This window comes from Ahaetulla prasina, chromosome 1 (assembly GCF_028640845.1).
Source record: "Ahaetulla prasina isolate Xishuangbanna chromosome 1, ASM2864084v1, whole genome shotgun sequence".
Taxonomy (NCBI): Eukaryota; Metazoa; Chordata; class Lepidosauria; order Squamata; family Colubridae; genus Ahaetulla; species Ahaetulla prasina.
The window spans coordinates 204,991,447-205,011,967 of record NC_080539.1 but is presented as its reverse complement, the minus strand read 5'-3'; the positions used below and the strand labels follow the sequence as shown (position 1 = coordinate 205,011,967).

The 20,521-nt window shown below is 37.2% G+C and overlaps 1 protein-coding gene across 3 annotated transcripts in view; it reads left to right on the top strand.

Annotated features, from left to right (window-relative positions):
- Positions 1-17,825, top strand: part of MYO1B (myosin IB) — a 143,104-nt gene extending 125,279 nt beyond the window's left edge. For 2 of the 3 annotated variants that reach the window (XM_058188433.1, XM_058188427.1), the window contains 8 exons: positions 3,033-3,119; positions 5,229-5,303; positions 6,406-6,540; positions 8,989-9,095; positions 11,153-11,285; positions 12,047-12,199; positions 12,344-12,471; positions 16,197-17,825. In XM_058188433.1, the coding sequence (XP_058044416.1) occupies positions 3,033-3,119; positions 5,229-5,303; positions 6,406-6,540; positions 8,989-9,095; positions 11,153-11,285; positions 12,047-12,199; positions 12,344-12,471; positions 16,197-16,320 (942 nt within the window). In that variant the 3' untranslated portion in view covers positions 16,321-17,825. The remainder of the gene's footprint in view (positions 1-3,032; positions 3,120-5,228; positions 5,304-6,405; positions 6,541-8,988; positions 9,096-11,152; positions 11,286-12,046; positions 12,200-12,343; positions 12,472-16,196) is intronic. The other variant, XM_058188443.1, reaches the window with a different exon arrangement.
- The last annotated feature ends 2,696 nt before the right edge of the window (positions 17,826-20,521 follow it).

Genomic DNA, 20,521 nt, shown 5'->3' with positions numbered 1-20,521 from the left:
ATACCCCGCCCTTCTCCGAAGACTCAGGGCGGCTTACAATGTATAAGGCAATAGTCTCATTCTATTTGTATATTTTTTTTACAAAGTCAACTTATTGCCCCCCCAACAATCTGGGTCCTCATTTTACCTACCTTATAAAGGGTGGAAGGCTGAGTCAACCTTGGGCCGGGCTCGAACCTGCAGTAATTGCAGGCTCTGTGTTCTAATAACAGGCTTCTCTACTGCCTGAGCTATCCCGGCCCCTAGTTGACTTTTTAGTGATTGGTATGGAAGCAGAAATGTGTACTAGAACTATTCAGCCATGAAAAATTTGGCTACCACTGGGAGAGAATGCTGAGAAACAGCGAGTAGCTTCTTTTTTAGTGAACAAATCACATTACTCCCAGAGTGCAAAGTACTGACTGAATCAAAGTATATCCATCTTCCTTCACATAGGACTTATAGAAGGTGATGTTTGATATAAAATGCTATTTCTATTAAAGCAAAAAAGCCTCTGTGGCTCAGACTGGTAAGACAGTCTGTTATTAACAGCAGCTGCCTGCAATTACTGCAGGTTCAAGTCCCACCAGGCCCAAGGTTGACTCAGCCTTCCATCTTTTATAAGGTAGGTAAAATGAGGACCCAGATTGTTGGGGGGGCAATAAGTTGACTTTGTATATAAATATACAAATAGGATGAAGACTATTGCTAACATAGTGTAAGCCGCCCTGAGTCTTCAGAGAAGGGCGGGATATAAATGCAAATAAAAAAAATATTAATGGAAGTTAAAGCTATCTGCATTCTGATAATTTGCTGCAGATACTATTTAGTGTAATACTGCTTTATCTGAGGGTCTAATGGTTATACATTGCATTAGGCTTTCACATTTGAGTTAGAGAATTGCAGAGATTTATTAGAAATTGCACAGATGCCTGAAATATTGTTAAAATAATTAGCATTGATATTAAGGAATAAAAGAACTTTTCTTTGGACTGAGATGTACATTTAATGATAATGGAAATTTCACACATATGGTTGTGCTGATTTGATGGTTTGACTGAAATATTTGAGCATTTTTTGTCTAAAGCAAAGGTAGTTGATAACAACCAATCCCTTACTACCGTGTTTCTCCCAAAAGACCTATCCCCAAAATAAGCACTAGCATGTTTTTTACATGTGCGCCTAATATAACCCTTACCCCAAAATAAGCCCTATTTAAGAGCCTGCACAGCTGGCTGGCTGCCCATTCCATCTGGTTGCTTGCAGTGCACAGCCACAAGGCGAGGCAGGGGGGACAGCTCCACCGCCTTGTCTCGTGGCCGCAGCACTGGCGCATCGCTCTGCCTCCTGCTTCATTATGACTGTGAGCAAGCAGAAGAAATGGGCCTCCCGTACATGGGGGGGGGGGAATAAAACACCCTTCAAAAATAAGACCTAATGTTTATTTTGGGGCCCAAAAGAAAATAAGACTGAGTCTTATTTTGGGGGAAACACAGTATGAAAAACACACAAAGATGTTATCTTATTTGGGGATTGTATGCCTACATCATAGCAATCAGTGAGGTTTTTAAAAGTTTTATAAAATATCTTGAATATGAAGTGAGAGCCCCTAACCCAGTGGTTCTCAACCTTTATAGTGCTGCAACCCCTTTAATACAATTCCCCACAATGTGGCGACCCCTTTAATACAATTCCCCACGATGTGGCGACCCCAACCGTAAAATTATTTTCGTTTTGAATTTATTGTGCCTGAAGCCTTATTGGCTAGCGATCTGAACTGCTTACAATTGTCTGGAGGACGGAGGCATTAAAGCGGAGACTCCTCCCCTATTAAGTTTATCGCGCCTGAAGCCAGATTAGGCTAGCGATTGGGAGTGATTGCAGCTGGCTTGAGACGGAGACATCAGAGCAAAGATTTCTCTCTTTTTTAATTTATTGCGCCTGAAGCCGAATTCGGCTAGTGATTTGAAGAGCCTGCAGCCGGCTTGTGGAGTCAACCATTGGAGCGCGATTCTTCGACTCGCAATATTTCCCATATTTCTGATGGTCTTAGGCGACCCCTGGCAAATCGTCATTCGACCCCCAACGGGGTCGCGACCCCCAGGTTGAGAACCACTGCCCTAACCTAAACCTATTAATGATCAACTGCGCTCTTTTATTATACCATCTGACTGTTTTAAAATCTCGCGAAAGAAAACCATAAACTTTTAAAAAATTATTCTCTAAGATAAATACAGAATGATGGTAGAATTGGGAAAGGCTGTATTTCTTTCTATTCAAAATACACTGGAATGACACGGTAGATTTAACTAATAACTTATGCTTGACACAGAGATCTTTCAAACAGTAAAATTTGCAAGGCAAATCTCTTATAGACAAACCAACGTTTCAAAGTTGTAGGTCCCTGGCTGTGTCTATTGTTGCTGGTATCCAGCAGAAGACATCTGTTCTCCGCTAATACTAAAGTATAAATGTGATAAATAAATATCTTATAAATAAATATCAACAGGAGTAACAGAAAACCCTAAAGACAGATACTTTTTTTTTTAAAAAAAAAGGTTTATTCCATTGCTGCTATACACTGAAAATATTATAGCTGAGATGTGGTATTTATTGCATATCTTTTGTGACTACACCCGCTCCCGCTTTGAGAAAAATGTATTGATATCGAATAAAATGAAAGAAGGTTAATAAGTGCTCTAAACTGGTTTCCTTCAGTTACTTGCCATTACTGAATGGAATACATAAGCTGGTTTCTAATATTTTAGTCTGAATTAACTTCCTCTTGGGAAAAGGTGTTTCCACTATTCACCCTTTGGCAAATGCCCTATGAGAATGCTACTACAGGGGAATGTCTGGCACTTATTCTTTAGATATGCCTTGGGGAAGCAGCTTTCCACCCAATCTTCACACTGGCACGCTGGGTTCCATGGGTTGCCTATTGCTCTTTCATCTTCCCAAATCAGCTGTTCTGTCAGTGGGAGCATTTTCTGTCTCATCATGGTTCTTTCTGCACCAGGCTGTCTCTGTGATTCACTATCTAAACATTTTAGGCTCGGAGGGAGTTGAAACGCTTGAAGGAGGAGGCTAGGCGTAAGCATGCTGTGGCAGTCATATGGGCTTACTGGCTTGGACTAAAGGTACTCTCTTAAACAACTCCCTTACGTTAGTAATAATAATAAAGCGTGGCATCTATTACTAACACATAATAAACTTCTGGGGCTATGGGCTGTAACAAGCATGATCTCTAAGGGAATTGTTTTTCTTCTGTGACCTTTGAAAACAGTCATGTATGTTTTTAACCAAACATTTATAAGTTGTACGTATATGTCTCTGCATTGTTGCCACCAGTTTCCAAATATATTCAAATAAGCTGAATAAGCAGTTCTGTATCGTATTTTGGAATGAAGTAGGAAAAATGTTAAATGTGATTATTGGATATTTGGGGGTCTTGCTCTACAGGAGTTTGGATTGTATATTGAAATGACTATCAGAGTTGTTAGTTGTGTTAAATCACACAAATCTTGACAAATGCCTTCAAGTGGATCTACTCCAAACTAATCTGTGGTGAATAGTAGTGATTTCTGCAGGAGGCTCTGTTTCCCAACAAAGTATGTTTTCTACCAGCAGAACTTAAAGGAGGGGGAGGGAGGCTTATTTGAAGAAAATGTAGACAGTAAATACATTAGTCCAAGTTAAAAGTTACTAGATTAAAGCACTCATGTCTATGCTTATTGGTTGGATTTGTCTGATTCTCCCCATATGCAACCTGACAAAAGATGACTAGGACTTACGCATGCATCAGCCTTTTTATGGAAGCTTTTTGAAAGTCATATGAGATATTGTTTGTTACAATTACATTGAAATGACCTCCTAATTCAAACTTTTCTAGAAATCAGTTGTATATTTAAATGCACTGCTACTGCACTATCCATTCTGATACCATGAAAAGTTGTGGACCCCTACTCCATACTTCTTGTCAGTGAAACATACATGTCGTACAATTCCTTTTATGTACTTGACAATAGGAGCAGCGTTGCTTTCCAAGACCTTTCCAGTGTTCTTCTCATTGAAACTTTGGAAAGGTTAATAATTGTTTTAACTTAGCTTCTATTTTGCCTTTTCAGGAATTGGCCATTGTTTTACTTCAGGTTCCTTCTTTTTATTGTGTTGTTGAGTGGTGCTCTCAATTGTTATTTCTTTTCTCTTTTTGATAATTGGATATATAAACGCTGCCTAGCCATAGTGGATTCTGTATGGATCTTAGCAGTTTTCAAATATTTAGAAACTTTTAAAAATAATTTTTAAAAATTATACACGACATAACCCTTAACAATCATACAGTATATTGTCTTCTGGCATTTTATATGGCTTTGTTTGCAATTACATTAAACTGATACCGCCATATTGAAGCAAATGGGAAATTTGAACTGACAAGTATCAAGAATAATAATATTCTGTTGCTAGCAGCTTCCCCATTATAAGGTATGGGAAATAACAAAAGGCTTCTCTTTTCTAGCATCTCTGCTGCTCTTTTTTAAAGAAAAAGAAAAGTCAATATAATATAAGGGACTCCTTTTGAACACTTAATGCTTTCTTTAAAAAGCCCATTACTACATAGTGTAAATGTGTTGTTTTAACACTGAAAAACCAAAGTTGTGGTTGTGGGAAGTGTCAAATGTGCAATTGCACTCCCAAAACAATAAGAGTATCGCTGCTGAATCTTGATGCGGCTGTATTTGAAAAAAAGTTTATCTTAATGCTTTAAATCCGTAATAACAAGGCTTTCAAAATTAGAACTAGTCCTGTTTTAATGTGACACTAGGGCCTGGTTCTCTTAATTTTGAAAAAGATTCTAATTTACATGAATAATGTAAATTACACAATGTAAGCCGCCCTGAGTCTTCGGAGAAGGGCGGGATATAAATGTAAATTTAAAAAAAAATACATAGCTAATATATTTATACTATTTCCTAAAAGTTGTGTTTTCTAGATATGTAAATATAAAACAAAATTGTATGTTGTCTAGATTCTTGTAAAAGAATTTACAAATTGATTCGGAATCATGTTGTGGGAGAAACTGTTGTATGAAATTATTTCCTCTTTGTTTTATAGCTCTAATGTTAGAAAAAGTTGTCATTAAATAACTGGACATAAATTGAGGACTACCTGTAATATTTGTGTGCTAGGATAACCCTCCCCCCAAAAAAAGAAGCTATATGTTTAATCTAAAATTTTAACTTAACCAGGTTCGTAGAGAGTACAGGAAATTTTTCCGAGCCAATGCTGGAAGGAAAATTTACGAATTTATACTTCAAAAAATTGTAAGTATTTTACTTCTATAATACTAGTTGTATGAAGATTTTACTTTACAGTTTGAGCAAAAAAAAAAAAAGATTGATGAAATAACACTGGTTTTATAATACATAGAAAACAAGAGTGAAGTACCAGAATTGTCTTTGCCATAGGCAAAAAGTATTCTTTTGTAAAATCAAAAAATTATCATGACTTTCATTTTTAACATCTCTGCCTCTAAGGGTTTTTAAATAATAGTGTCCTTCTTTTATTTTTGCACCTGCTGTTTAAAGTGACATCCCTCGGTCTGCAAGGAAATCAAATCCCCTGAAGCTTTCTAATTGAAATTCAGCAAATAGTCTCCAATTTAGTTAATTTTCTGTAAGGCCTGCAAATGAAAATGATAGACCATATTGCCAAAAATGAGTACTTTTCTCCCATGGTATAAATAATTGTTAATATTCTTTCAGCATAATATTTATACCAGGAAACTGGTATAAGTAAAAATTTAGAATTGTTTTAGACTTCCCATATGTATTAGCACAACACTTCTCTTCCATATCTTTATTCCAGCTTCTGCAAGAACCTGAGGTGTTTTTTTAATTATCAAATTTTGGAACCGCCCATCTTCCTCACAGGACATAAAAAAACAGTATATAAATGTTAAGAGGCAGGAAATGTTAAAAATTAATTAGAAGGCAAAGGAAGGGCTTTTAGGGAGCTAATCAGCCCCACGACCACATGTGCCTATGTGAGCCCTAGCCAAGATTGCAGAGCCATACTTTCATGACTTTCTGGAAGGCCAGGAGAGTAGGGGCCCACCTTGTCTCTGGTCATGGTGGGGAGAACGTTCCAAGGGCCGGGATCAACACCAGGGAAGATTCCCTTTCTGGACCCCACCAATCAGAATACTGTGGCTAACAGGATCTGCGACATACCTTTCTTACCGACCAGGTAGAATGGGCTGAATTATGGGATAAGGATGGTTCCATAGGTAATCTGGCCCAGGCTATGTAGGGCTTTAAAGATACCACTACATTAAGAGAGGTTTTAAGCCTTACAAATAAATAAATTTGTAATCATGAATACTTTTTGAGAAAAAAAATGTTTTTTTCTATTTTTCTAACCTAGATTCAGAAATACTTTTTGGAAATGAAGAATAAGATGCCTTCTTTATCACCAGTAGACAAAAACTGGCCAGCAAGGCCTTACCTGTTTTTGGATTTAACTCATAAGGAACTGAAGAGGATATTCCATTTGTGGAGGGTAATGATGTAATTCTGGAATTAATCATTTATTTTGGTTGTACTTTTATTAATAGCCTAAGCATGAAAGCTGAAAATCACTAATAAAAGATGCAAGAAGTAAAGCTTCTAACCATGTTCATGTACTCTGTTTCTATTAAAGTTCTTTACCAACTTACACAAAATTCAATGGCTACAATGGAAATGCTTTAAATGGCACAATTCTATAATTTATATGCAGCCTTGGTGTTACTCAGTTCCTACGAAAGGGACATTTATCTTAATATGTGTATATCCATCAGTGTTGTAAGTCAAGGTCACTGTTAAATCCTGTTTACAAAAATCTGGAGCTATTTGCTATAATTCAAGCAAAGTCCAACCAGTGATATGGCATATGCAATGTGTTAAAAGTGGAATTCCCCAGACAAATCAGTTGAAACTAGAAATGCAGTGTCTGTTGCCCACACCTGTACTGATGAAGGTACACATTATAAAGTTTAATTGTTACATGTAGTGGAACCAAAATGAAAAGTGTACCTGATCAAACATTAATCTATTCCTATTAAGATACATTTTATCAAGGCATAGTCATATGTATTTGTATATTAATGTATGTTACCAAAAAGTTAAGTTCCAAACTGATAAATCTCAGAAGGCAATATGACATATATATAATGTGGGCAAGAAAAATATAGATTTCTAGAGGACGTATAGTGAACTGAAAACAGCTCTATGAAAGCAGATCTGACAGCTGCATCACAGCCCAAGGAACTGGTGAGTAGACCGGTTCCTTGAAAATCTATGGATAAGGAGAGGATGAGAGATCATCCACATATGCTCTGGATGGCTACTGCTTCTTGTGAGAACACCATAGAGCAACAGTTTTCTGCAGGTATGAATACCGAGTTATTAGCCATCTTGTTAGCAACTGCAGCAGAACTTTTTAAAGCACAGTAAGTTTGCAAATCTTACTTTCTGATTGCTTTGGGAAATACCTATTATCCATTTTAAAATTAGTAAAGACCTTTGGCATGACAAGTTTGAAAAGTTTTCATTGGGTTAAGTTTACCTTCAACTCTGAACAAAAGAAAAATTAATTACAAGGCTAAGAGCTTTAAAAATTTGAAATAAACAGCAAAATGTTAAATATGATTTTGATTTAGAAAGTGATAAATAGACTAAAGTTCCAGATAAATTTGGAATATTGAAACTTTTACAATCAAAATTTGAAATTAATTTTACAGAGCAAACAGCTCCTGGTAGGAATAGATCTATTTGGTTTTGGGAAGACATAACAAAGATAAGTAAATTCAGGATTTAAAAACTGGACACTAGCGGGGACTAAAGAGTTAAGATTTAATCCTATCTATGCAATAGGACAAAAACGAAATAAAGAGAAATCAAATTCTGTGACAATATTTGAATGAAGTAAAGATTAAGACTATTAGAAGATACCGGGAGGAATATAAAGTTGGTTTATTTGATCAAGGTTCAAACAAAATATGTTTTTAGTTTTGACTATTCTTTATGCAGTTTCTGCTTACATCAGGACTGAAATGATGCTTTATGGATTTGGTTATTGATAAAGAATGAGATATGGGATGAAGATATAATTGTTTGCAATCGCGGAACCAAGGGTGGAGAGTGAAGAATTATTAAATTTGTTTATATGTGTGGTAAAAGTTGGAAGTCATTTCTTTATGTATTTCTTCTCTCTTTTATGTTATATTCCTTTTTCTTCTCTTTCTTTTTTCTTTCCCCTTGCAGCTTTTGTCTTTTCTATTTCTTTCTCTTTCTCTTTCTTGAATATTAGTTTGATTTAGACTTTACTGTTGCAATCAACGTTCTTAATAAAATTATATATAAGAAAGGAGAGAGAGAGAGAGAGACTGTGTGTCTCTAAATACAAACATGTTTGTATTTAATCACTAGGAAACAACTTCCATTCAAGAAAGTTCTTAAAATAATTAGTTTAAAACAGAACATTCATAAAAAATGTTTTTTTAGTGAATTTTGTGATAAACATATAGGCAGTACTCATTTAGCAACCACAGTTGGGACAGGCAACTCAGTTGTTAAGCAAAGCAGTCATTAAGAGAAACAATGACTGGGCTTATGGTCTTACCTTAACTTTCCCTTACTTTACAGACCTGTGAAAGTTGTAAATGCAAGGTTTGGTCATAAAATTACTTTTTCATCACTGTCATAATTGTGAGTGGCTGCTAAATGAGGCAGTTGCTAAACAAGGACTACCTGTACTTTCAGAAGAGAAACCATAAATGTAAATTGAGAACTGATGTTGATGTTGACTGCTATCTGACTGACTGATATTTATAGGAAATATCTGGAATATCTGGTAATATCTGAAATATCTGAATATTGATATCTGAAATATCTGGTATAGCTTAAACATAGGAAAAGAGCAAGCCAGTTTCAATGTTGTGATCCATTTGCAATGCTTTATTTGCAGTGTAAAAAGTACAGGGACCAGTTTACAGACCAAAAGAAGCTCATTTATGAAGAAAAACTGGAAGCTAGTGAACTTTTCAAGGACAGAAAAGCTTTATATCCAGCCAGGTAATGAACCAGTCTGGTAATTTTGCTGAGGTTGCACCATAATATACCTAGATTGGAAAATTGGAGGTTGCACCATAAAATTGGAGGTTGCACCATAATATACCTAGATTGGAAAGGAAGAAATTTGCCAGAAAATCCTATCCATCTTTTTTTTTTTTTTTTTGGGCACAGACTGCCACTATCAAGCCATTACCAGTTTAAAGATCATCAACATCCTTCCTTGAGAATATACAGTAAATTAATTAATTAGTGCTCTAATAACCTAGTTCTTCCATGCTTTGATAGCTGGAACACTGATATTTAACTTGGTTAGGCGCAACCAAAAGCCTGCAAACTAGATTATTAAGCGCGGATGCTTTGATGGTTAAAAATGGATAGTGTTTAATCAGCCTGCTATAAAAATCAATCTAATGTTCTTGCTTGGTTAAACTCATGTCAGCGGCTAAGAAATAGCAAGTTTCGATTTGGAGAGTAAAGATGCTGATAGGCTGCCTTAACATTTTAAAAATGTTAACTGCCCACTCAGGTAGGAGCAGAATCCCACCTTAAAACAGTGCCTCCAATTCCCCAATCTTTCATGCTGTCCATAAAAATACCATGGTTGATGGTATTGAATTAACTGAAAGGTTTAACACAAAGACCCAAGATGGATACAGACTCCCCATTTATGTCCATAGTTGTTTTTGTACAGTGCCTGACAGTTTTTATCTTATCAGTTTCTTAAACAGGCAAAAACCTGTCTCCATTTTTTTCGGATCAATCCAAGATAACATTCTTTGTTTTAGACAGTGGATTTTGCTTAAGGAATTGGTGCATTGTTGACATTCTTTTACCACATCTGGAAACAAAATTATCTAATTGATAAAGACAACAAGAAAGAGTTTTGCAATTTACAAGAAATGATTGTTATGAGAAATATGATATCTTGCAAGTTAATGTTAATTTAGTGCTTGTGGCGGTCGCTGAACTGCTGTCTGTTTTCTTAAAAGTGTTCTAGGATGGGCACTTTCTGTAGGTTTTTCCAGAGTTTTGGACTAAAACTCCATTATTGCTTTCCATTAGCCATACTGGCTGAGGTTGATGGGAATTAGGCCAAACTACTTGGACCACAAGTGCTTATCTTTTCTATCAAGGTTGAGGAAAACTTACCACAGAAGGAGAACTATATGCTAAGAAAATGAGTACATTATGTATTTACCTTTACTAAAAAAAAATACCATTTTCTTTATCTGACAACATAGAATTGCAGATAACGTTCAGAATTTGAAAGCAGAATCTGTTCAGCTTGGAATTAATTCCCATAGAAGATAATATATGTACCTTAGGATTGAGCTGTGGAGTCCTTGGTTGGTCCTGAGCTTGATTGTTTGTAGATGTTTCATTATCTGACTACATCATCAGTGCTGGTGAGTGTGGAGTTTCCTTTCTGTTTATATACAGTAGCTTGTCCTGCCAGTTGGTAGAACTGTGGTTTTTCTCCTTGGTAGTTCCTTGATTGTTCCTTTGAGATACAGTAGTTCCTAGGGGAGGGGGGGGAACCACACCCGCACCAACAATGGCACGGCAAGCTACTGCATATAAACAGGGAGCAAACCCCACATTTGCAGCATTGATAATGTTATCTAGTTGGGTAATGAAGTGTCAGCAAGGAAACAACCAAGCTCAGAGAGCACCAAGGACTCCATACTTAGAATGGATTGAATTTACCCCGCTTCTCTGGTTAGCTGTAGCCATGATATTTCTTGGTGACCTGCTATCTAACCAGTGGTGGGATTCAAGTAATTTAACAACCGGTTCTCTGCCCTAATGATTTCTTCCAACAACCAGTTTACCAAACTGCTCAGAAAGTTAACAACCGGTTCTCCCGAAGTGGTGTGAACTGGCTGAATCCCACCACTGTATCTAACCCTGTTTAGTTTTTTGAAAACAGTCAAAGATAACATACCAACCATCCAGCTATGCAGTGGTGATCTGCAGGCTAAAGATTTGTCAAGAAGACCTAGAGTATTGTATGTGTATCTGAGTTTTGATTATATTTATGTTTCTTTTACTTAAAGTGTTGGACAGCCTTTCCAGGGGGCTTATCTTGAAATCAGTAAGAACCCCAAGTACAAGAAACTGAAGGATGCTGCTGAAGAAAAAATTATTATTGCTGAAGTAGTAAACAAAGTTAATAGAGCAAATGGAAAGGTAAAATCATTTCTACATGGGAAAAGATTGGTGCATGTAAAATATTTTATCCAAACTTAGACATCCGATAGAGCTTTGTTCTTCAGAGTTACCTTGTATTCTTTGAGTTTTGATCCCCAGAATGAAGAAATAGCAATAATTATTTCATTTAATAGTTTATGTTTTTAATGTTATTAAACATTAATGTAGGGCCGTGGTGGCTCAGGCTGTAAGATAGCCTGTTATTAAAACACAGCTGCCTGCAATTACTGCAGGCTCGAATCCCACCAGGCCCAAGGTTGACTCAGCCTTCCATCCTTTATAAGGTAGGTAAAATGAGGACCCAGATTGTTGGGGGGGCAATAAGTTGACTTTGTAAATATACAAATAGAATGAGACTATTGCCTTACACACTGTAAGCCGCCTGAGTCTTCGGAGAAGGGCGGGATATAAATGTAAATTTAAAAAAATGTTATATCCAGTTCTCTTTCTTCTTAGTGTGTGTTTAGGGTGGTGATTACATGAGTGTTATAGTTAACATGTAAACAACAGTCACACCTAATAATTCATCTAGTTCCTGGATGACTATTTCCTTACAATAATCTATAACCCAGGTAATTTATTTTTATTTGACAGGAAACGTAAGAGCCCAGCTTTATTTGCTGAACTGTATCATCTTCCTCTTTAGTTAACTTAAAAAAATGTTTGCACAGAGGCATTAATACATTGGTAGTTAATATTTTTGAATTTGCAGAAAAGTAATCACTCTCATTCTTTTTCAGTGCACAGCTAGGATTTTCTTGCTCACAAAAAATAATGTTCTACTTGCTGATCAGAAATCGGGGCAAATCAAGACAGAGGTTCCTTTGGGGGATGTCACTAAAGTGTCCATGAGCTCTCAAAGTGATGGTTTCTTTGCTGTGCATCTCAAAGAGGTAGGAATAAAATAACATCAATGACAATAGTAATAAAGACCTGGCAATTATAATCTTAGTAGGAGTAAGAGGACCTTTTATGCATCCAAGAGACTTGATCCATTTGAATTTTTTTTCAATACCTGGATTAATTGTCTTTTCTAGGGATCTGGAGCAGCTGGAAAGGGTGATTTCCTGTTCAGCAGTGATCATCTGATTGAAATGGCCACAAAACTCTACCGCACAATGCTTAGCCAAACCAAGCAGAAGCTCAGCATTGAAATATCTGATGAGTATGTTTGGATTCGTCTGATTTAAATAGTTTCTATTTTTAAAAAAATCTACATGTTAAAATCAAAGCAGGGAAATCATGTAACAAGAACATTTCATTTGAAAATAAATTAATATCTTTAATGTGAAAATGTAGTGCTGTTAAAAACAGCCTACCACAAAAGTCAGGGGGAAACACAGCTACAGAAGTAGGAGTATTATAGATGTATAAGGAAAGCCTCTTCTATACACCCATTTCTTCTCTCCATTTAGTCTCATTAGCATTGAAAACCATGATAGGCAATTTTGAGCTTTCCAAATACTTTGGATTTTGTCATCATCCCTGGTCAGCATAGGAGTTTAGCAGGGAGTTAAAGGTTGCCTATCTCTGTAGAAAATTCAGTAGTCAATTGTGTAAGCCCTTATTGGAAAGCTATTCTTTTAACAAAGGAACTTTCTTATCCTTTATTCCCTTTTCTGGCAATATTAAATATGCAGTAGTGGCGAATATCTATAACTCGGGAGTAGGATTGAGGGTAGAGTTTTGTTCCCCAAGCTTGTGGGTTGGTTTCGTAACGTTTCATTACCAGGCGTAATGAAACATTCGGAAACCAACCCACAAGCTCAGAGAATGAAACTCCACCCTCAATACTAAGTATATTCTGGCCTACCTAGTCATAAGTCAAGGACTACGTGTAGTTGATTCTATTGCATGAATAATTTGTCTTGAATAAGGGATGATAAAGTCAAACCCTCCAAGTAATCATGAGAAAATCTAATTCATTTTGTCACTTTTCCTCTAATTTATTGTTATAATTACTTTCTTGCGGAAAGTACTCTAGCATACTGAGATCTACAAATGTCCAGTTAGCTTACTCTGGCATGAGCTGAAATAAATGGGTATTCAGAGGGGCAGCCAGTTTTTAATGTCATAACAAGGGAGAAATTAATTGATTAAACTTCATTTAATGACTTCTATATTCAAAGAACTGAAGTATTATACTTCAAATAATGAACAAAAATGAAATATAGCAGAATTTTACCCATGCCTCACATTTTAGCGTTGTTAGATACAGATGAAAAATGCCAAAACAGAAACTTAACAGATTCCCTGACCTACTATTTAGTTTTCAGCTGTGGTGCAGGGGAAAAGGCTATACATGAATACAATTTACCTCCAAAAAACATAGGTAACTGTAGGAGTCAGTCTTTAAGTTAAATGATAGCTCTATTTTTATGTATTCCCTTCAGATCATGCATTTAAATCTAATCTTATGAACCATCAGGTTACATCTTTGCAGAGGGAAGTAAAAGAAGCTGAGGAACAGCAATTTCCATTTGTCTCTTACATGCAAAATTTATTTAGTATCATTTTCTATAGAGAAGGATATATAAGCCAATAGATTTTGGGGAGATGTGCATTTGGAGGAGAGAATTTTTTAAATCTCAAAGTAGTAGTTTACAATTGCATTTCAAAACATTGTTTTATGGAGTTGGGAAAAAATATTGTTCTTCTGCATATAGAAGAAACTCAGATTTGTTGATGGTTTTGACCAACTATTGAATTTCCTGTACACCAGACTTTTAGTCCAATCACCAAAGTGAAAACGGAATATGGCATCTGCCTTTTTCCAATGCATGCTTCATTTTTATTTAAGTCCCGTGAAACAGCACCATAGGTGCATCACCCAAATGCATCTCCATTCTTTCTCCTCTACAGAGAGAGGTGGGACATGAGAAAGAATAGTATAATATCAGTCACGTGTGCCCGCCACAACATAATTCACCTTTATCACAACATTACAAAATGTTGCCTTTTTAGTCCTTGCAGTAAGAAGCCAAAAATAAGTAGTTAGGATTTTCCCTGAAAGCAGCAAAATGATTGGCAGAACAAAGTATATTTCCACAAGGAGCATAATTAACCAATGAAATTCCTAATTGTAAAATGTGGAGATTAGACAAATCCAAGGAGCATTGTACGATTAGCTTACAAATTCTGATGTTTCTGTACTATTGCCAGAGTTAAAGCAGCATGTTCTGGATATCATTTGCTCAGATGCTAGCCTTCCCAGAGACGTTTAGTTAGTCATTGTGGGAAATCGGAAGCTAGATTATGTGTGGCCAGCAATCTTATGGCGGGTCACTTGAGGTGAAGGGAAACCAATGATCTAATGGCGATGGGAGGCAGCAATCTAGAGCTGGATTCACTGAGGGCAGGGGGAGTAGTGAGGCTTTCTCTTGGCAACCTCTGCTCCTCTGCTGCTAATGGGAATACGGACAATGAAGCAATCTTGAACAGAGTCGATGGGGTGAAGGACTCCTCTGATGTGATGGAGTTAAGTGGAAACATCTGCACTTCAAGCTTCTAGTGCACTATGGTTTTTGCTAGAATTGGGCTGTAAAAGACCACAGCCGTATCTTGTTTTGTTAAAAATAAACTCATTCTGAATGGAGTGAGGACGAGGGGAGCTTATGTAGGAAATTTTTGTAAAAAAAATATTCAGTAGAAGGAACCTCTGGTTACACAAGGACATGCATTTCTTTTTAAGGAAATTTTACAGTTAGTGCAAAACTGTTTTTTAAAGACATCAGCTTAGAAGAGACATAAGACATATACTCTTAACACAGGAGAAAACGTCTCTTCTTATTTCTTTTTTGTTCTTAAGGATTTGTGTTTTTCAGGTTAGGCATAGAATTTAGATTGCATTATCCACAGCGGTTTAGGTAGCAGTATTAGAAAATTTACATGTTCCCTGCTGACTCATTTTCTCTACTACATTTGGAAATGTTGGTTTTCATTTCCTTAATACTATTCCTGATGTTCTGTCTGTCTCACTTTGCATAATGGCATTGGTTCTACTGCAGGCAAATGTGGGCTTATGAAAAATAATTGGAAACGAAATGTACAAAAAGAAAACTACAAGTAGTTCTCAATCTATGATCATTCGGACAGCGACTGTTCCACGTTACGATCGCACTGAATAAATAGTGGTTACAACTGTTCCTCCAAGTTCCAGCCATCCCAGCACCCCTGTGGTCACGGGATCAAAGTCTGATTGCTTGGCAACCCATTCATTCTTACACCGGCTTGCAATCACATAATCACCATTTGCAATCCATTCTGCCGGCTTCATCAGAAAGTCAATGAGGAGCCAGCAGGGAAAGTCACAAATCACTGGGCTAAGTCTCGATTGTGCTCACCAGCCACTTGTGCACTCTCCCTGACCCATGTCAGGGCGCCTCTCACATACCCTCCCTAACCCTCTCTGACTCATGCTGTGTCTTTCATGTACACTCCTCAGGCACTCTCCCTTGTACACCTGTGGTCACACTTCTTGCACCCCTTTGCTCCCTTCCCAGCAGCAGCCACTTACCTGCCTGAAAGCCTGGGACTTGCAACTTCCTGCTGGCTTCCTACAGACTTCTTTGTAGGAAGTCAACAGGAACTTGCCTTGCCTAATGTTCGTGGGATTCAATTAATGGCAGCAACTGGGCCTGCAGGAATTGCTGTCACTTATCAATTCGGATGTGCTTTATGACTGCATCACTTAATGGTGAAAGTTCCAGTACTAATTTTTGTTGTAAAGTCAAAAGCTACCTGTAATGTGGCACGAGGTGCTATTAGTTCCTATTTTATTACTAATATAAAAAAATTTGTGAGCTATCAACATCTGCTTTTTCTTTCCTGTTAAACCTAAATGTGGTGGATACATTCCTTAATTACTCCCTGTGTTTTTGCTTTCTCCAGGTTCTTGGTTCAGTTCAGGCAGGACAAAGTGTGTGTAAAATTTGTACGAAGCAACCAGAAAAATGGCAACATTCCCACTTGCAAGCGAAAAAATAACAGACTTCTTGAAGTTGCAGTACCATAGTAATACACATCCGTATCTTACATGGACTCAGTTCCTGCAGTGGTGCAATTTTATCCATGGGAGGGAATTTTGTGGAATGGCGAAGAGCATTCTGGCAGTGGCAAAGAGCTTTTGGGAAAGCGGTCGCTAAAAGATGCAACTAATCTTTTCTAGGCACACGTTTTTAATTTTCATATGATAACTTTTGGTTGATATATACACTTTTTGGCTTCTGACAGTATAATATGAACAGGCATTTTTTTTTCTAATTCCTTTGTTGTTGTTTTTATTTCTTAACATGTTACAAACCCTAAGGCTTTTATGGCCATTCTTGATCTTAAATTAGAACCCTGCCCTACCAGCTGTTTAGGTTGTCGGAATAGCTGGATGGTGATCCCTGTGTCATTTTTCTTCATCTTGGGATTTCTTTCAGGGTAAAACTCAGTCCAAAGCATTAATCAAAAAGAAACATAGGAGCAATTGACATATTCTGAGACTGAAAGCTATATTGTTAATTGCAAACAGCATTAAGCCATATGTAAAATGATCTTTAATGGAACATAGGCCAGGAAACTCTAATTCTGCAAAGCAGAACATATGTGTGATCATATATGCAACATGTCTGCATATATACTTTTTTTTTTTTGGCAGTGGAAAAAAGTCAACGGTACTGCATTTTCTAATTGAGAACTTTTAATGACTTTACAAAAGGAAGGAGTGACAATAACCACGTAGTTCAAGGCATGGTTTTTGTTTTGTGTGCTTCCTCCTATTCCCACTTTTAATATAACTTTTAAGTATAATTCCAAAACATGCCATTGTCTGCATGGGAAAACAGAGGGTAAGTAATTTAAACTTGTTGAATGAAGGGTGCGAATACATGTTGTACCATGTGCAATAAAACATTCATACAACTTGTGAAAATTATTTATAATAATATCTGTAGGTAATAAAAATGGTTGGGACAGGCTGAGTATTCATTGTTATAAAGGCTGACATTAGCTTCACAGTATGCTAAGTTTGTTCTCTGGATCTACACTACAGTTATCACTTCAAAGAAAATAATCATTTGGGAGGGACAAATATACATTTGATGTTAATGATAAATAATTGTAATATTGTGCTATTTGGTACTCTTGTCATAACCATATTTTTATATTTCAACTGGTTTTATATACATAAGTTGGTGCGCCTGATATGTAAAGTGTGCACAGAAGCACTTTACAATCAAGAACTGCATTCTACACTTTCCAAGGACCAGTTCCATCTTAAAAAATTGTATGAGCCAGGAGAATTAGCCAAAAGCATTGATTTTTTGAATGTTGTTTTCACGTGTTTTGGTAGACATTAGATAAAGGAGATGGCTGAATGTGTTTTGTATTCTTCATGTAAGAATGGTTTTAGATCTGTTGTATTCTCAGTCTGGTTAAGAATTTACCTTCAAGGAGAGATTATTACCAAGAAGTGTGATGCTAAACAGCCCAAGTTTAAATAAAAAGAAGCTTTGAAGCAATTATTATTTGTGATTTTCACTTAGGATATTTATCAAATATCAGATATATAGGTATGAATGCAGGGGTAAGTTTTTCCTTATGTAAAAATGGCTTTTACTGATGAAATTAAATTGGACAAGACTGAGAGGAATTTTGGAGTCCTAGTGGACAATCACTTAAATATGAGCCATCAGTAAGCTGCAGCTGCGAAAAAAGCCTATGCAGCCCAAGACTGCATTGACAGAGGGATAGAATCAAGATCATGTGAAGTGTTAATGCCACTCTATAATGCCTTGATAAAACCACACTTGGAATACTGCATCCAGCTTTGGTCGCCACAATGTAAAAAGGATGTTGAGACTCTAGAAAGAGAAGAGCAACCAAGAAATTTAGGGGACTACAGGCTAAAACAGATAAAGAATAGTTGCTGGAATTGAGTATATCTAGTTAAATGAAAAGAAGGAGTAGGGATGACATGATAGCAGTGTTCCAAATATCTTGAGTTGCCACAAAGAAGAGGGGGGTCAACCTATTCTCCAAAGCACCTGAGGGTAGGACAAGAAGCAATGGACGGAAACTAATCAAGGAGAGAAGCAACCTAGACATAAGGAGAAATTTCCTGACGGTTAGAACAGTCAATGGACTGACATGCTTCAAGAAGTTGTGAACCGTCCAAAACTGGACATTTTAAAGAAGAAATTGGACAAGAAATTGCCTGAGCAGAAAAGAGTTGGACTAAAAGACATCAAAGGTCCGTTCCAACTCTTATTCTGTTACTCTGTTAAGACATTTGCTTACAACATTGGCTGAAATTAGTGCCTTTCAGATGTTACTAAATGCCATCTGGCCTCCCTAGAGTGAACCGTGGCCAAAATGATAGGTGTTACAGCTCACCATCTGAAAAATAAAAATCTTCCATATTCTGAATTAGGGTTAGAGCTGAATTTAGACATTTACAGATGCAATGTACACAAACTTACTCAAAGGGACATGGAAATGACCTTTGAAACAAAAATGATTTGTTTCATTGCTATTGTCATAATTATCTAGACTTTCTCTCTGGAATCTGTTGGCTCACCTACTCACCTGTACAATACCATTCCAATTTTCTCTCTCTCTGAATACACAGAGAGAGGGAGAGAGACTTATATAAAGGAAGCATTTGTTTTTCCAATGCTGCAATATCAGTCGTTTAGCTGTATTAAGAGCACATCCTCTGGTTGTCAAATTCCATGCACTACGTAGATAGTTCAAAAAATATTACCTGAAAATTTTAGCTTTTTTCATATGATTATGTGATAAAAGAGGCAGTTTGTAAGTTTCAGCTTTAGGGATGGAGAATACTGCCTGCATCTCTTGAAATGTGTTGCCTGTTTCCCATGTGTCCCATCTACTTACAATATATTGATGGCTTTGAAAAAGATAAAAGAAGACATTTATAGGCCAGCAGAGAGATACGAGAGAAAGGTAAGAGAATTCCCCCCCCTCTAGAATTTAGTTCAATGCTTGCTGTGGTGAGAAAGTAAAATAAATGGTCTTTGCGAGGGGAGTTGGAAAAGCTTTGTTCCTTGAACCACAGCATTGGAAGCTAATCAGCTGAACAGCCAAAGGAAAAAATGCTATTAGCTTAATGTGCCTGAAGCTGTAGCAGCTGAGACAATATGTAAGGCCTGGTGGGATAGCAAGTCCAGTTGCAGCGAGCAGGACATTGGTTGGGGTCTGCTGGTAGCTGGTGTAGAGAAGGTGTAGGGTACCAAGAGCCATGATGCCATGAATAGTACTGGCTCCTAGCTAGGCTGGAATGGGTTCCTGGGAGCAGTGCAGGGTGAGATGATGGTCAAAATTCTCAGAGTTCCCTAGGGCCTCCAGATCAGGGCTGTCAAACTCTCAGCCCACGGGCCAGATGAGTCATGCGATTGGCCATGGCCATGCCCAGTTTACCAAAGGGAGGGGGGTGAGGGAAGTCCCAATACGCCACATGATGACACGAGTTTGGCACCCCTGCTCCAGATCTTGTTAATCCTAGTAAGGCTCATAGAAGAGCTACAGGGTCCTTCATAGATGATCAGGACAGGAGGAGAAGGCAGCAAAGGCCTGGGCTCCATACAAGGCAGGTTGGGAAAGGGATTAGACTACCATCTTGTAAGCATATTGCTACCGTGTTTCCCCGAAAATAAGACCCTGTCTTATATTTTTTTGAACCCTGAAATAAGCGCTTGGCCTTATTGCCATGCACCCAAAAGCCTGATTGGGCTTATTATCAGGGGATGTCTTATTTTGGGGAAAACAGGGTAGTGAAACTGCCAGATTCAGGGATTTATCACCTTGTGGCAAATGGCTACGCTTCTTCCTAAGTCAAGCCTAACGGCCAGGAAAAAAACTTCAAATATGAAGTGAATTAATTACTACAGCTTAAATAAACTGCTAAATTTATCTTGCCTGGTTGGACCATCTTTTCAAGGCTTGGAAGACAAAATATGAGTGGGAAGTAGGATTTTTTTTAAAAAAAGCACATTGCACTATGCAAGGCACACTGACAATCCATATCCTAGTTTTTCAATGAAATTTCCAATCACATTTCCAAACTACACATGAACATATCGGCGTTACTGTGGGAATTGATAATGTACACGTAGCAATAATTTCCAAACTGGTGTGTGTGTGTGTATGCAGGAAGGGTTAAAGGATTTAAATTGTACCATACACATGAATCAAACCTGCTCACAATA